Source organism: Stigmatopora argus, chromosome 12 (assembly GCF_051989625.1).
Source record: "Stigmatopora argus isolate UIUO_Sarg chromosome 12, RoL_Sarg_1.0, whole genome shotgun sequence".
NCBI lineage: Eukaryota > Metazoa > Chordata > Actinopteri > Syngnathiformes > Syngnathidae > Stigmatopora > Stigmatopora argus.
Window position 1 is genome coordinate 12,782,691 of NC_135398.1, and position 17,749 is coordinate 12,800,439.

A 17,749-nucleotide genomic window follows, 5' to 3' on the forward strand; every position below is an offset into this window, starting at 1 on the left:
GGCAATTGAAAATTTTGCTCCATTGAGGTAGATAGAGCACTTAATCTGACAGGTAAATGAATTGTGCATCTAAATATTTATTTACATATTATTAAATGGTCTCTTATTTGTTAACCATGAGTGTATTCACTTAAATTGAAGCGAAGAATACAGTAATGCCATAAGCATATAACAATATTTAGCTCTTTTTTTTAGGTGGAATGGTGCTGAACCCATCCTACTTTGGCACAATTGGACACCACAACACTATGGTACATGAAATGGGACACATATTTGGACTGTACCATGTCTTCAAGGGAGTCAGTGAGCGAGACTCTTGTGATGACCCATGTCAGGTAAAATTGAATCAGCTTTGATAGCACAGCATCATAGCAGACATCATTTACAATACATCACTTTTTTCTGTATTCTTTTTGTATAAAACCGTTTTAAATTAGGTGGCCTTCAGCAATTTAAAACATGTGGAAAATTGGTTTTTCTATTATTTGAAACTGAACAAAATTCTTTAAACTGAGAAATGAAATGTAAAAAAAGATGTCTGGTCATCTGCTATCTGTGCACTTCCCCAAATGGATCAAACTTTTAATTTATTTATGTTTTGTCGTGTGTATAAACTATAGGAAACCACCCCATCTATGGAAACAGGAGATCTGTGTGCTGACACTGCGCCAACACCCAAATCCAAAGCCTGCCATGATCCTGGAGCTGTTAATGATACATGTGGTGTCACCATGTACCAGGAGACACCGTATAATAATTACATGAGTTATACAGGTAAGTAAAGTTATCAAAAAAAGAGTGATGAACAAAAAAAGTGTGATTTCGCTTTATACATCCCTCTGAATGATTGCCAAATATGAGATAACGTATCAATTTTTCACCCACTAACAGATGATAACTGCACCAACCATTTTACTCCCAACCAAGTAGCGAGGATGCACTGCTATATTGACTTGGTCTATGAGAACTGGCTGATGAAACATCGACCTGGTATCATCCCTCTGCCAGCAATGGTGACTAAGCAGAGTCCAGATTTTGTCTCTATTTATTGGCTGACGCCATTAATCGGGACAATATATAAAAGGTACCATTAACTGTGTTCTATTTGTTTTATTCATATCGTCCACATTAATCTTCCATTTAATATGAGAAATGAAGCTGACTGAAAAAAATAACTGCTGAGAATTGACAATGCAATAACCAGGTAGCCAGTGAGTGCCTTGGACTACTTACTACAGCGAGCTAACTATTCCAATATCAGGATTCCAGTCCCTCTTCCTTCCCTGCTTATTTTTATTGCTTCACTCTTAACGGTCTTTTTTTTTGCAAATAAAGCCTGGCATGACATCATGGATGCCAACGATTTTACCTTTGTGCCATATTATTTCTTTAAAATGTTGGCTACATTCCACTTTTTTTATTCTATATTTTTTTCTTTTATTACAGCTCCCACATGTCTGGTGTCAACTGTGGAGATTGTGAGAAAGATGGTATTTTCCACCAGTATGCCAATGAGGCAGCCTCATCACGCGTTTGCGACACTTCAGGCTACTGGGCACCCGATGAGGCTATTGGTCAGTCCAACAATTGATGTAATTTAATACCCTGTGATATGAAAGTCTTGAGCTATATCCACTCCACGGGACAATTCCGGGGTTGATTCCTGCCATCACGCTTATGCTTTTGTTAACACTTTGAGGATGATTTTATGCAACTGGAACCCAAAAACTCATAGCTTCACATACGGTATCAAGGCTGAAAAGGTATTGGTGTTTGTTTTATCAAAAAGAGGTGGCGTATTTCACTTTTTGATTATATATGAGTTGCATTCATGTAGATATGCATTCATACAGCAGGTGTTGGACAGACATCTGAATTTTATCAACATAGGAATGAGTCCAAATTGGAAATGAATAATCAGAAGTGGATTATTCAAAAATCTGTAACGATTCCATACCTGTCAATTTATACGCTTTTCACGTATGTTATATGTTTTTTTTTTATTTCAAATTGTTTGCCATATAACAACTTTTGTACGGGATTTTTTTTAAAGTATGTTTTTTTTTGTAAAACCGATCTTGTTTTACTAATTTCTGTTATGATCGCGCCGCGTCGTGTGACGCGATCGTGGAAGTAGGTCGACCCAAATGCAGGAGGCAGGAGAGGACGAGGCATTAGCGTGATAACGAGTCCTTTAATGCATCAACCAAAACGTGCAAACAAGCGTGGCCGCATGCGGCGCGCATACGGACAGAGGCGAACAGAAAGGCAGCAGCATAACGACCGCTAGCTACCGCTAGCAACTGCTACTACAGTCCATGGTAGAGTGATGATCCGGCGACATGTGATGACGCGTCGCTTCCTTAAATACCGGAACCGAAAGTAATCATTGGATTGGCTACAGCCGGTACGTGTCGACGGCAACCCAGGAGGGCCAAAAGGGCACTCCTGACAGTACCTCCCCCCTAAGGGACGGATTCCAGACGCACCAAAGCCAAATGTCCATGAAAAAAAAACGGAAAAGCAGCCAGGGAGGGCGGGCGGGGACCGTACACTAGGTCCGGGGGGCGTCCGCGCCAGCCCGTGAAGCAACGAGAGGTTGGCCGGTCCGGCGGGCGTCCGCGCCAGCCCGTGAAGCAATGGGAGAGTGACCGGTTCGGCGGGCGTCCGCACCGGCCAGAGACGAGGCGAAGACGTGGTCGGTCCGGCGGGCGTCCGCGCCGGCCGATGACGAGGCGTGGGCATGGTCGGTCCGGCGGGCGTCCGCGCCGGCCGATGACGAGGCGTGGGCGTGGTCGGTCCGGCGGGCGTCCGCGCCGGCCGATGACGAGGCGTGGGCATGGTTGGTCCGGCGGGCGTCCGCGCCGGCCGATGACGAGGCGTGGGCAGGGTCGGTCCGGCGGGCGTCCGTGTCGGCCGGTGACGAGACGTAGGAGAGGCCTCTCCAGCAGACCTCGGCGCTTGGAGAGGAGTGGGAGTAGCTGGTCCCGCGGGCCTCCCTGCTGGTGCTTTGGGTGCCGGCCAAGCCCCCTCCCTTTAACAGACAACAGAACTTTAGCATGGTCGTCGGGTACCTTACCCTGGCTGTTCGGGGGGTCGCCTGCCCCCTCGGTCGGGAGGGCAGGAGGGTCACTCTCGCCGTCGCCGGGCCCCTCGGGCAGGGGCGCCGGAGAGTCCCTCTCGCCGTCGCCGGGCCCCTCGGGCAGGGGCGCCGGAGAGTCCCTCTCGCCGTCGCCGGGCCCCTCGGGCAGGGGCGCCGGAGAGTCCCTCTCGCCGTCGCCGGGCCCCTCGGGCAGGGGCGCCGGAGAGTCCCTCTCGCCGTCGCCGGGCCCCTCGGGCAGGGGCGCCGGAGAGTCCCTCTCTCCCTCGCCGGCCCCCTCGTCCAGGGGCGCCGGAGAGTCCCTCTCTCCCTCGCCGGCCCCCTCGTCCAGGGGCGCCGGAGAGTCCCTCTCTCCCTCGCCGGCCCCCTCGTCCAGGGGCGCCGGAGAGTCCCTCTCTCCCTCGCCGGCCCCCTCGTCCAGGGGCGCCGGAGAGTCCCTCTCTCCCTCGCCGGCCCCCTCGTCCAGGGGCGCCGGAGAGTCCCTCTCTCCCTCGCCGGCCCCCTCGTCCAGGGGCGCCGGAGAGTCCCTCTCTCCCTCGCCGGCCCCCTCGTCCAGGGGCGCCGGAGAGTCCCTCTCTCCCTCGCCGGCCCCCTCGTCCAGGGGCGCCGGAGAGTCCCTCTCTCCCTCGCCGGCCCCCTCGTCCAGGGGCGCCGGAGAGTCCCTCTCTCCCTCGCCGGCCCCCTCGTCCAGGGGCGCCGGAGAGTCCCTCTCTCCCTCGCCGGCCCCCTCGTCCAGGGGCGCCGGAGAGTCCCTCTCTCCCTCGCCGGCCCCCTCGTCCAGGGGCGCCGGAGAGTCGCTCTTGCCTTCGCCGAACCCCTCGTCCAGGGGCCCCGGCGCGTCGCCGCCACTTCCGGGCGGGCAAGAGCTGGGCGGGAGAGAGCGGGGCGGGAGAGAGCGGGGCGGGAGAGAGCGGGGCGGGAGAGAGCGGGGCGGGAGAGAGCTGGGCGGGAGAGAGCTGGGCGGGAGAGAGCTGGGCGGGAGAGAGCTGGGCGGGAGAGAGCTGGGCGGGAGAGAGCTGGGCGGGAGAGAGCTGGGCGGGAGAGAGCTGGGCGGGAGAGAGCTGGGCGGGAGAGGGCTGGGCTCGAGGAAATCAGCCGGGGTGAGGCGGAAACCGGGCCGGCCGAAACCGGCAAGGATGTAATCTACCAGTCTGGGACTTGGCCAAACGGAGCTCGGCAAAACGGAGCTCGGCAGAACGGAGCTCGGCAGAACGGAGCTCGGCAGAACGGAGCTCGGCAGAACGGAGCTCGGCAGAACGGAGCTCGGCAGAACGGAGCTCGGCAGAACGGAGCTCGGCAGACCCGCCGGTACCGGAAGCCTGGTTCGTGGCTTCGGCACGGGTGCGACAGGCGGCCCCGGTGGCAATGGGAGTATTGTGCGTGGCTTGGGCACGGGAATCTGCGGAGCTGGGAGCGGCGTGGTCGGCCGCGGAGCTGGGAGCGGCGTGGTCGGCCGCGGAGCTGGGAGCGGCGTGGTCGGCCGCGGAGCTGGGGGCGGCGTGGTCGGCCGCGGAGCTGGGGGCGGCGTGGTCGGCCGCGGAGCTGGGGGCGGCGTGGTCGGCAGAGGAGCTGGGAGCGGCGAGGTCGGCCGAGAAGCCTGATCCGGGGCTCGAGCGTCCAGGCCCTGCCTTTGCTTCTCCCTGCGACGTGGCGCTCGCCGCCGCCTCCGGGAGGGCGTCACAGCATGCCGATCACCACGTGGTGGCCCATCGTAGCTGGCCAGCCAACCAGGTGAAATACTTCGCTGCTGCGCCTCCCCAAAAAAACAAGACGGGCGGTGTTCGAAACTCCTACCGGAGCCCCCCCGCCGGCCGCCACGCGGTGGTCCTGTGTAGATGGCCCGCGGACCTGGCAGATGCTGGGCGGAGTAATCCGGGTCTGAGTAGTCGGAGGGGAAAAAGCGATCCTTCTCCAGTGGGGCATAACGTTCAGCGTCTTTAGTTGGAGCGTATCGGATTCCGTATCGGCTAAGAAAATAGCCGTCCCAGACCGAATCTCCAGCATCCAGCTCACCTAGCCGCTGGCCGTCCTCCTCTTCAGACAGATCGGAGCCCCAATATCCAGCCTCTAAGTCTATTAGCCCCCCGTCGTCCTCACCTTCAGAAAAGTCCGTGTCCCAGCGGACAAAAACTTGGCGTTCCAAAGGGGCCGAGGGAGGCTGGCGTCGACGAGCGCGTCGGCTCGAACGTGGGTAGCCTCCCGCTGGGTCCATTATGGCCGGATCATTCTGTTATGATCGCGCCGCGTCGTGTGACGCGATCGTGGAAGTAGGTCGACCCAAATGCAGGAGGCAGGAGAGGACGAGGCATTAGCGTGATAACGAGTCCTTTAATGCATCAACCAAAACGTGCAAACAAGCGTGGCCGCATGCGGCGCGCATACGGACAGAGGCGAACAGAAAGGCAGCAGCATAACGACCGCTAGCTACCGCTAGCAACTGCTACTACAGTCCATGGTAGAGTGATGATCCGGCGACATGTGATGACGCGTCGCTTCCTTAAATACCGGAACCGAAAGTAATCATTGGATTGGCTACAGCCGGTACGTGTCGACGGCAACCCAGGAGGGCCAAAAGGGCACTCCTGACAATTTCGGCTTTAATCTGGATCGTCTCGGTCACTGGTAGCAGACAAAAACGTAATCGTCGACTGCTGATATTGTCATGCTTTAAGCATGATATGCGCATGTGCATTCACTTTCACATGTCTACCTTTTCACTATATAAATATAGCGCGTCAGCAAGCAATGTACCCAGACAGTCAAGCTGTCAGCGCCATGCAGCGACATCTACAGAATCTTGAATTTAGTGCATACAAAAGGCGCACCGACTGATTGGGCACTACGTCCACTTTGGGGAAAATGTTATACTTTTATGTGCGCCCTATGTGAGTAAATATGTTCCGTGTTGCATTTGCACGGTTTATTATTACTTAATAAGGGGATCTGCAATCATTAATAAGAGGAGCAATTGGCCAAGGTTGACAGGTATGACATTCTGTCATTTGAAGTTGAGTTGAATAAATAACACTAATTTGTTTGTGATACAGTATAATCTAAAACCAGTGTATATTACATGCAAAAGATGAATAGTTCTTCTCTGTCCTCTGTGTTTTTCTACTACAGGGCCACCAGATGTCGAGCAGCCATGTGAGCCGAGTCTCCAAGCATGGAGTCCTGAACTCAGCCTTTTTGATACTAACGTGACATCCCCTTGTCCTGAAACTGAGGGATGTACTCTCACGCTGAAATTTCTCATCCCCATTGTACCACACAGTCTTACCCTTTGGATAACATACATTTCAACAAGTAGGTCTCACGTTATTAGTTTGTATATTATAGTGACACATTCAGATAATTAGAGTCTTTGGGTACAAAAACCTAAAATAAAAAACTACAATTTTTGAAATATTGGATTGGATTGGATTGGATTGGATAACTTTATTCATCCCGTATTCGGGAAATTTCGTTGTTCCAGTGGCAAGAGGGTGAGGATGCAGGAATAGGAAAGGCATTTTAGACATAAATAGATAGGTAATAAGTAGGTCAAGAAATAAATACATGAATAAATATATAATTAAATAAGCGTGTTGCTTAGCACATATATACATACATACATACACATAAATGTACATGCATGCATACGGTAGGTCTTAACACAGCCATTTTTTTGTTAAAGAGCCTGACAGCTGATGGGAGGAAGGATCTGCGGAAGCGCTCCTTCCTGAAATGAGGGTGCCGCAGTCTATTGCTAAAGGAGCTTCGGAGGGACTCCACAGACTCATGCAGGGGGTGGGAGGTGCTGTCCATGATGGACATCATCCTGGTCAGCATCCTCCGCTCTCCCACTTCCTCCACAGAGTCCAGAGGACAGCCCAGAACAGAGCTGGCCCTCCTGACCAGCTTATTCAGCCTGTTCCTGTCCCTCTCCGTGCTCCCGCATCCCCAACAAAGCACTGCATAAAACACTGTAGATGCCACCACAGTGTCGTAGAAAGTCCTCAGCAGTGTCCTGCACACTCCAAAGGACCGTAGACTCCTCAGAAGGTAGAGGCGGCTCTGGCCCCTTTTGTACAGGGCATCTGTGTTTGTGGACCAGTCTAGTTTGTTGTTGAGGTGAACACCCAGGTACTTAAAATTCTCCACAATTTCAATGTCTGTACCCTGGATGTTCACCTGAGTGGTCAGGTGAACATCCAGGGTACAGACATTGAAACATTTGGACATTGATAGCATTCTCATGATTTTGCCTTCTGTGAATCCAAATTTGGATAGGTTATCCGAAAAAGGTTAAATCATACAGGTTCATCATTTTCAATGTATTTTTCCTGAAAATACTTTTACCTCTCCTCAGATAATCCTGCCCTTGCTGACATAGAGCTGATAACAGACACAGGTAAAACAATGAACCTTGGACCACACTACGTCTTCTGTGACATGCCCTTCACCCTGCGGCTCGATACCAACAATATTGCCATCAGTGCCATAAAGCTCTGCACCTTTGATGAGAAGATGGAGATTGATGCTGCAATGTTGTCGACTGGCCCCGGTAGTCATCTCTGCTCTGGCTGTCGACCTTTGTTATATCATGTTCACCGGCGGCCACCCTTCACCAATAAATTGCCATCACCTCAGACTCAGCAGACGTTCACGGACAGGTCACTATAATTAAATGGTTATTGAAGTATGATGTAATATTTCAAGGGCAACCAACATGTTAAGTTGAAAACAGTAGAATGAATTTAAAGGTATCAGTCAGCAATGAAAGTCAATTACAATCTTGCTGCCCTTGTGCATGTGGTGGAATCATGGGTTTACGTCTTAGGTTAATACAGTTCTTGGATATTGCATAATGCAAAGCCAACCATGAATATTCTTTGGGTTTATCTGTTGTATAGTTAAGAGTGCAATTTTCAGAAGCCGTTATACATCTAAGAACATATACTAAATGGTCTTCTTTGCAGAAATGTGAAACTGGGAGAAACCTACGAGTACATGATCCAGGTAGAAGTGGATGGTATTTTAAGCCATTTCTCCCCATCCCTTTTTCACACACATGGGCAGCCTTACTGTGGTGATGGTGTTATCCAAAGGTATGCAAACTTGAATGAATTTATACAGTAGTAAAAACCAAGGTGATAGTGTATGTGCTGTCTCTGTAGAGATGAGGAATGTGACGACAGGAATATGTTAGATGGTGATGGATGCTCTAAGAATTGTCGAAAGGAAAAGGGCTTCAACTGCAATGGTGAGTCTCAAAAAGCACGTCTGTTAATAGTGTAAACCTATTCTTTACAATACACACCTTAGGAGTCTGTCATGGTTTGCATTTATTGCGATTTAAATAATAAAGGTTAAGAATATAAGGATGACTATTCTTTGCTAATTGTAAGGATAAGAATTAGTAAGAAATATAATAGATATTTAGTAAGGATATGAAATTTGCTCATGGTCACACTGCTATCAGGAAATGTTGTACTGACTATTTCTAGTCTAGAAACTGCTCAAATGCTAAAGTACACGTGGCTTCATGTTATCCCACATCATATTATACATTATTGTAGCAATAACATTGTACAACCTCTGCACAAAAAAACCAAGACAGAAATACTGATGAAGTGTTCACAATAGCGCAGATATTTGCCAAGTAAATTACAAAGATTAGCTTGTATTTTCTTTACAAAATGAAAAAAACTCCCTCTGCAAAGAAATAACCACACGTGCATATAAACAGTGAAGTGATTGGACAGGAATGACTATTACACCAAAAATAACGATTTAAGCCGATAATGTATTTAGATAGCCTTTTCTAGTATATTATCGAACAAATTTGGACAAATCCCCCCATACTAACCTACTCATTGGCATTAAAATTGAATTTGGAGTGGGGGTTTAATTTATTGTCTGTTAACACAGTGGGTGATTTGGTAGAGTTGATATGCCTATCATTAGGAATGGCCAACAAAAATACAATTTAGATTTGTTCAGATTTGGTTCACTGACAGACAGATTGGGATGAAATGTCCTGCCAGATTTATAAACCTGTATTTTTATTCTTCAATAAATCCTTCTTCCCTATGCTCTGTTTCCAAAAGGAGAACCCAGCCAATGTTATGTTTTTGATGGGGACGGTGTGTGCGAAGAGTTTGAACGAGTTTCCAGTTTTCAGGACTGTGGATATTTTACACCTTTGGGTTACACAGACCAGTGGTCTTCTACTGCAACCGCTTCTCATCAGGACCCTGACCACTGTCCTGCCCATGCTGCCACTGGTGAACCATCCTTTAAAAAAGTATGACATGAAAACCAGAAGCCTTATAAAATAATTATATATCACATTTAACTCCACATAGGAGCCATTTTTACATGAACAGTGGGGGTTCGATATATTTCATACTTGAGTTGTCCTGATTGGAGACAAGAGTGTTTAAAATACAATAAGGCTCTTTTTATTGTCTTTTGTATTGGTAAATATTTCTTCCTTTTTTACTGTGTATACATATACACCCTTCCAAAATTTTGGTGGAAAACAACTCCCAAAAAAGGCCAATTGCTTTGTTTTTTTTCCGAATGTATAGAAGGGAATGTTTGGATTTTACTATTGGAAAGAGGCAGAGAGAGAACAATGACCTGCATGTATTTCTCAATATTTACCTCTTAATGTGACCGACAACTTAAAAAGAGTTATAGTTTTCAAGCGAGCAAATGTATAGGAGGTTGTTTTGTGATGTAATTGGTTTTTTTTGGGCGTTGGATTACGGTATAGTGTGGCAAGTAACAGCATATCTGTAGGATTCTGTAGTTTGGTTGATTTGGAGATGTGTAGAAGTGAGTGAGGCAGATGGTACACTCTTGCTATGTGGTTGATTGTATAGTCAACCCTGACAAGGATGACCAGTGTTGAAAATGCATGAATGAAAAACTCTTTTTAGCCTACGAGTAAACTACTGTGACCAAGTATGTTAATCGGACAGAACATTGAGCACTCAGAAGAAAGCTTCGATTCCTGCTGAGACAAGCAAGATTTATGAGACTCACTTAATTCATTCTTCTAACCATCTAGCTACGTGGAGTAAAAAACAAAAATTGTTGTAGCATAAAATCCACTTCCAGCAGAATCATGGTTTTGTGCTTCACAGTAGCAATTGGCCCAACTTTCCTTGATACAAAATAGTCGGGGCTCCAGACTTTTTAAGGCCTTTAATTTTTCATTCGTGAAGAGTACACGGCTTTCTATCAAAAAAGTAATAAATGTCTCCCCTGCAGTTTTGGGGCCGAGACAGAAGTATGTCGAACCAACATTTTTCTACATCACAGATCTCATATGGCCTTTAAATTACTTCAATTTTATCATCAGGCTTTAGTTTATATATTTTTTTGGCTATAATTAGAGCTGAAAGACTCCGTAACATATAATTTCGAAATAAATTGTAGGTGATATTGAATTTGTTCTACGTTAAATTCTATCTTTGAAATAACTGTGCTCAAATGTTTTCTTGGAATTAGATGTTCAAGTTCCAAGTTTATTGGATGTAGAATTACATTTAAGTGTCGACAAAATCTCAAAAGTTTATATCTTGTCTCACGTTAACCTTCTGGCCAAATTTTATTAATACAATAAAAAAAATAAAAAGGTCTTACTGTTCCAACAATTTTGGAAGGGAGTGTGTAAAACATGGTGTATATATTTACTCTGTAAAGCTCTGTAGGTACCAGTACATGGACGTGAGTGAAAAACTGCCCACTGATGCATGGTTCCCTTGCACAGCTCTCTCTGACACAAGTAATGATCTAGAGCATCCATTTTGGCTGAAGGTAAGTATGTGTACAAATATGTTTTGTTTTTTTCTCTCTCAGTATGCACACGGGTTGTTATTATTTGCCTGTAATTACCACAGAATAAAACTGTATTAAAAGGATGGATTACATACGCATCTATGGGGTGGTCAAGTAACTTCTCATTTACTGAATGACTATTCCTACCCTTTTGATCAGTATAGCAATTTGTTTATGAGATGACCTTTACCTCTACCTTTTGAACCGGGACCGGACGTTTGGTCGACGGACGTTTGGTCGACTGACACTTGGTCCCCGGACGTTTGGTCGACCAAATGTCCGTTCGACCAAAGGTCTGGGGACCAAGTGTCCGTCGACCAAAACGTCCGTCGACGAAACGACCGGGTACCTTTTGAACACCTCTCATTTCGCTGAAGTGGGATCTCCCATGACGTGAAGAGTTTTCAAACTATGCCCTTAGAACAATATGTAATGTCACACATTATTCAATACATTTTCAATAGACGAACTGAATGTGTTATTTTTCCGTAGCTCCTCTCTCTCATTTATATCTATTATATATTAGAGTGAGAATTTCCAAATATATGGTTACCAAGAAAATCGATCTAAAATGTTTTACCACTACTATTATAGGTAGGTTTTGTCCATTCTGGAGTGGCAGCCTCTGTCATGGTGTATCTGGCTTCAGATGGATCATGGAGTGGGGAACACTGCCAAAGGACTGCTACAATCCTGCTTTCTGATACTAGTGGAAAGAATCATTCACTAGGTATGTTGGTTTATAAGAACTTGATTATTCATGGAAACAGTTTTAAAAAGTCACTGTAACGTGACAATTCCATATAGCAAATTCAATACAATGTGTGTGTATTATGCATATGTGGGTCTCAATGAAATATTTCTATTTAAGGCACACATAACCTCTCATGCCATCGGAACCCGTTGGTGGTAAACGTGACCCATGACCTGTCTCAGCCTTTCTTCCTCACCTCATCTGTTATCCTCCTCTTTTCATCATCATCTGTGGCAATCGGAGCCATAGCTCTGAGGACCTCTTGCCACTTCAGCACCTTCGCCGTGACCGGGTGCGCATCAGACGGTGGGCTCTCCCACAGCTACTTATGTAGAACACACTTCCATGTTATGAATTGACCTGATTAGAAAGCATTATCCTATTTGGCTTGGCAATACTGTGCCAACAGCTAAAAATTGCAGGCCCTATTTTCGTACATTGCCTCAGACCAAGGTATTCTTTACACGGAGACGCTGCGACCCAATTCGGAAACTAAAAAAGCTATCAATCGATTAAAAAAATCAATAGTCTCACACACATGCTCAATACACTCAGCAGAGATTGAATTTAATCATGGTTCCAATGACACCTCACTCATGCCAGACTAGGCTCACTGGATTATAAAAGGTAAACATACAATTTTAACATAAAATCTATTGTCAAGATATAAATTGTATTGAGTTATAGGCTGCAGGCGTTCATATGATAAAATTGGGCAGACAAAAATAAGTCACTTACACGCCGAACTACATTTAGAGCAGCCAAGCAGTGTCCCAAATCCCAATTGTGTGTTCACAGCCAGTCTGAAATCACAAAAGCATTCATGTTCATCAACTTGGCCACAACAATTACTACAAAAAATAAATAATATATTTTTTTCCTTGTCTTCTAGGCTTGTAGTTGATGGTTCCCTCTTAAAAAAAAGTAAAAAAACAGTGTTCCTTGATGTGCTGCTAATGTTATTGTCAGTGCCAGCAACTTTGTTGTAGTTTACTGTGGAAAGCTGTCCTTTTAAAATCTGTCCCACCATCCATTGCTATCTTTGAGTTAATATAATCTCCATTGATAGAGTCCAACAATGTGGCTAGTACCTTTGATGCGAGCAAATTGTGGAAATCCATTCTTTTATAATATGTCCATCTACCCAGGTTGGCCTAAAATATTTCTACTGTAATAGTACCAAGTGTCTTCTCTGGTTAAGTGACATACTGTTTTTTGTTGTTGTTGTTTTTAAACAGAAAATAAATTTTCTTCTCACAAAGAGGGTAACGCTATCACTACAAACAAAGGGACGGGGAAAAATCAACAACAGTCCGAGCATACGCTTCTACTACACGCAAACTCACAGGGTTGTTAGTGATAGATCACTAGTACCAGTAGTCAAATATTCTGAATGTCCCCAAAGTAGCAACGCCACCGCTCATGACCTTTAAATAAAATGAAATTAAAGAAAAATGAACTTTGCAACACGAGGCCATGGTGAAAACAGATAAATTGCCGTGTAATTTACTGTATAGGTACTTTCAGCAACGTTTTACACTGCAGTGAATGGGTGCAGTCTACGAAAAAAGGGCCCTATAGGTCTCAGTACTTAGTCATGAGTGTAGATTTTACATTTATTTCCCTTTTGTGTGCGTCTGCTTCTGTTTTGTGTCCTTGCAATAGCTGTTTGAGGCAGACATGTCAGATGGACACGTGTAGCCCTCCTCAGCTAGAGCATGCTTTTGTCAGGTATGCCCTACGTCGTAAAGTGAAATCAAACCCTGGGCCAAAAATTTTGAGACTCTTTGTTATTCAAGTGATTGGTGAAAAGTCTCAAAACTTATGACGTAGGTGTGTCGTAATAAGGTGAAAACTGATCACAATTGAAATGTGCCCTTGAAGGTGTGTAGGAGGTGGGCAGTCATCTCAATGCTCTGTTCAGTGTCACTTCGGTTATAGCATCACTGTCCTGAATGGCAGAGAAGTTCTTCCAAACCAGGTACAAAAAAAGTCATTTTTTTGTACGTGCTAACTTAATAAGCTTGCATTTTGTGTATCTACAATTTTCAGAGACAGACGGAGATGGAGTGTTTTCATGGTCTATGGAATCGCGCAGTTAGTTGTGAGCCTGTTGACTGTGGCCTACCTGACCATTCCCATGTTTACCACGCAATATTTAGTTGTCCCTCGGGAACAACCTATGGAAAGCAATGCTCCTTCACTTGTGGATCACCAGCCATACTTCAAGGTAAATGAAACCCATTACCCATTCAAAAGACATTCATTAATGCTCCAATCAGCACATTCACAAAAAAGTTCCTAGTGTAAGAATACACTACGTTCAATTCATGTTTACCCAAAATTTAAGTTCTTTGAACCCATTCAGGTAAAACACAAAAAATTGCATGAAGTAATACTGAAAATATACTGGTTGAGTTTCAACACCACTGTTGACCTCAAAACTGCTGATAATAGACAGATAAACGCGAAGCTGCACCTCCAGAGTTGGAGAGTAGACTTTCAACTTTTTCTCTTTTAGACTTTTCACCAAATTCTTTAATCATGGGACAACTTGCTGTAAAAAAGACGAAGGAAAACCGGTTACTAAAGTACAAAATGAATGGTAATGAGTTCAGAATTATGCTTACAGTCCAGTCCACATTAATCTTCCATTTAATATGACCCTAAAAACCCACCTGGATCAATGGAAAACAGAGCCATTAAGCAAATTAAATAACATGTTTTCATGCTACAACTCTATACTTTCACATTTTTGCAAGAAAAAAAAATAGTCAGAAGTTGAAACCATTGCTAACCATATTTTGAATTTATCATTAAGTTCCGAAAATACATCAATGGAAATCATACTCAAAGTATATTGTCGTTTGTGGCCAGTTCTGAAGTGCATTCTGGGAAAAGTAGTCAAACTTTTAGATTTGATAGAATGAAATTATGACTTCTGGACATTTCGACTAAAGATGTTTCAAGAGAGTAGTAAAGCATGTGCAAATTAATTTCATAATCAAATCAATTTTCACCTATTAAAAGTTTGTCATATATTCACACATTTTTAATAATATTAGAGTATGCTTTGTAAACCATTTTTGGTGTAGGCAACAGTTACTTGATGATTTTTTTTTAAACGTTGATGCCAAAATAAAATTGTCTCATTTGACAACTAAAAGAAAATAATATGACTTAAGAGCGATTTATGGTAAAGCATAGAATTTGTATCTTTCATCTAATATAACTCCATAATGATCAGTCATAGATTTCCTTGGATCACAGTTTTACTTAGAATAGGGTTTTATGTTCCTTATTCCATTTATCTCAGATACGACCGATTGTCTACTTTGAAGATGCAGTACATTCTTCAAGTGATCAGAATGAACACATATGACGCACCCTAACTTCTCTGTGGTTGTCAAGCCACAGTGAATGCTCAAATGTCATTGTGGAGTCAGCAGTACAACCCCACTTTCTGTGATCTGAAAACAGATTGTGCAGAATTAATTGAATTTGTGGTTTATGGTTACATATTTTTGAAAACCATTCTGCATCAACCAAAGACCGGTGTACTTGTCACAAGAATAGCAGTACCAAGTACAGCTAATAAATTTGGATTACATCTGTCCCAGCACGTCTGAACAGAATATTCGTTCATTCATCTTCAGTACAGATTATTTACACATGGCTGAGGGGGTGCTGGAGCCTATCCCAGGCCTGCAGGAGGAGGGGTAGACGTTGAATTGGTTGTCAGCCAATCACAAGGAGATGAAATAGACACAAAAGAGGAAGAAAGCAATGCACGAAATTCCGAATTTTCAATTAACCTATCATGCATGCATTTAGGAATATGGAGGACACTGTACCTGGGGAAATCATTCAAATTCCTGACAGAAAGATTGAACCCTTGATCTTAGAAGATTATTTTCTCGTGATTACTTTTACATTTTTGCTGCCTCCAGCAATACCCAGCATTCAGATTCCACATGACAAAATGACAGCAAGTGACAAAATGTATTTTTTGACAGCTCCCAGTATTATCACGGGATGGAGCTTTTAACAAAACCAAGAATGTTATCTGACACAAATCAGTCCATGATGTGACCTACTTGTTGTTCTGTGAACTATTTTGTCTTAAAGTTTAATCTTCCAGTCTGTGTGGTTCATGTCTTGAGGTTTTGAGGAATCTAACATACAATTTTGACGAGTTTGACTGATGTATTTGAGAATGAGAGTTGGCAGAAAGAATGACACAAGTGCCACCCAGGCAGCCAAGTGCAATTTAACAAAAACAAAACAAAATAAAAGAAAACAAACAGCCTCAAAGCATATCAAAATGGTACCCCGTTGTTAGCGCTGGTGTTTCACAGTAAAATGTTTTTGGTTTCAAATGTTTAAACAATCATCCGTAAGTGTTTGGAAAAAAAACAACTGTAATTAAGTTGTAACCATAATTTGTATCATTCTACTGTTCGGCATCAATTGAAATCACAACATTAATTAGTAACAAGTGAGAGAGAAAAATGAGAATGGAATAAAAGAGCGAAAAAGGTCACACTGCTTTTTATGTTGAGCTATTTTGCACATCTACAGAATGAGATGTCTCATAAATCAATTGTTCTTTTAATTTGATTTGTATTAATACAGAATTTAAAATACTTTTAAAAATGTGTAGTGTCTTCTTTATCATAGGAAATTTTACATCAAATTCTGAACTCTTGATCTCAGAACTATGAGCCAAATGTGCTAACCAGTTAACCCCTATGCTGCCTAGCAATTCATGCAGTATTTTGGGGACTTGTCTATAATTTCATTCAGATTTTTTAAATTTATTTTTTCGCATTTAGAAATATTGTTACGTATTTAGTCCTTCTGATTTTTAGTTTGAAGTTGAACATCAAATCATTCAATAAGTAATGGATCCAGGTAATATTCTTGACTTGTTATACAAGTTTTTTTTCTTAACCAAGAAAAGGACTAAGGGCGTATTCACACCTCCACTGTTCAGTCTGGACAAAACCAAAAACGTTTGTGGGGGGCACCTTTTGGGCTGGTGGGAATACAAACCAGTGAACTCTGATACAGATCCAAAGAGCTATGTTGATAATGTTGTTAGGAGACATTTGTAAAACTAAATAATATTAAAATGTCTAATTTTATGTGCCAAAGCCTCACTCCTGTCATTGGGGGTATAAACATGAATGTTAAAACTACCAACATTAGCCAACCAGATAACGCTCATGCAGCTCCCATGTGTGGTTTATAAAAATCTTGAAAGAACACAATATTTAGGTGGTTCCTTTCCACCCAATTCATGGTGCTGTTGCTTAGGTTCATTTCTCACTCATTGTGTAAATCTGAGTGTGTTGTCTTTTTATGTGCCCTATGATTGACAGGTCACCTGTCCAGGGTGCAGTCTCTTTGAGATGAGCTCAGCTGACTCTAGTTTTTAAGATGAAACTCTAAAACTATTGCTTCCTGCAGCCTTTAACAGGACAAACAGTATAGAAATGGTAAAGGAAGTTCAGAAGATGATCCACAAAAAGCAGACGTACCAAACTCCTTAAAAGATAATTAAGGAAAATCCATTATCTTGCATTATCGTACTAGGGGGGAAGGGTTGATATGTGAGAAACATTTTTTTCCGTTACATTGAACTTCGCTTTCCTCCATCTTCTCCTTTCTTTCTTCTACTCTGTATTAGGTGACAGTGACAGACTTGTATGTTTGGAGGACGGTTTGTGGTCTTTTCCAGAAGCCTACTGTAAGATTGAGTGCCTGGAAGTTCCAAAAATTCCCAATGCCAAACTGTTGACGGCAGAGTGCCTTTCTTCAAGCCATGATGTTGGCTCCATCTGCCGTTTCAAATGCAACCCAGGCTTCTACGTATTGGGCAGTCTCCAAAAGAAGATACCGAAGTAAGTATTCTAGTACTTTCGGTGGGAAGAGTATTTTTAGCACATGTGAAATTTGCCTACTAATATACATGAGTGAAATACAAATATTGTGCATTACTTAACTTCAAAAGAGTCGTGGGGGTGCTGGAGACTATTCCAGCCAACTGTGGGCAGTAG

General features: G+C 44.1%; 1 protein-coding gene across 1 annotated transcript in view; it reads left to right on the top strand.

Moving 5' to 3' along the window:
* The window catches only part of pappa2 (pappalysin 2), a 44,617-nt gene that overhangs the window by 13,335 nt on the left and 13,533 nt on the right, over positions 1-17,749 (top strand). The window contains exons 6-21 of the mRNA XM_077615847.1: positions 196-335; positions 621-774; positions 892-1,084; positions 1,447-1,574; positions 6,224-6,406; positions 7,452-7,755; positions 8,062-8,190; positions 8,260-8,345; positions 9,193-9,389; positions 10,799-10,912; positions 11,528-11,663; positions 11,805-11,979; positions 13,353-13,418; positions 13,572-13,668; positions 13,740-13,917; positions 17,380-17,593. Of these exons, the coding sequence (XP_077471973.1) occupies positions 196-335; positions 621-774; positions 892-1,084; positions 1,447-1,574; positions 6,224-6,406; positions 7,452-7,755; positions 8,062-8,190; positions 8,260-8,345; positions 9,193-9,389; positions 10,799-10,912; positions 11,528-11,663; positions 11,805-11,979; positions 13,353-13,418; positions 13,572-13,668; positions 13,740-13,917; positions 17,380-17,593 (2,494 nt within the window). The remainder of the gene's footprint in view (positions 1-195; positions 336-620; positions 775-891; positions 1,085-1,446; positions 1,575-6,223; positions 6,407-7,451; positions 7,756-8,061; positions 8,191-8,259; positions 8,346-9,192; positions 9,390-10,798; positions 10,913-11,527; positions 11,664-11,804; positions 11,980-13,352; positions 13,419-13,571; positions 13,669-13,739; positions 13,918-17,379; positions 17,594-17,749) is intronic.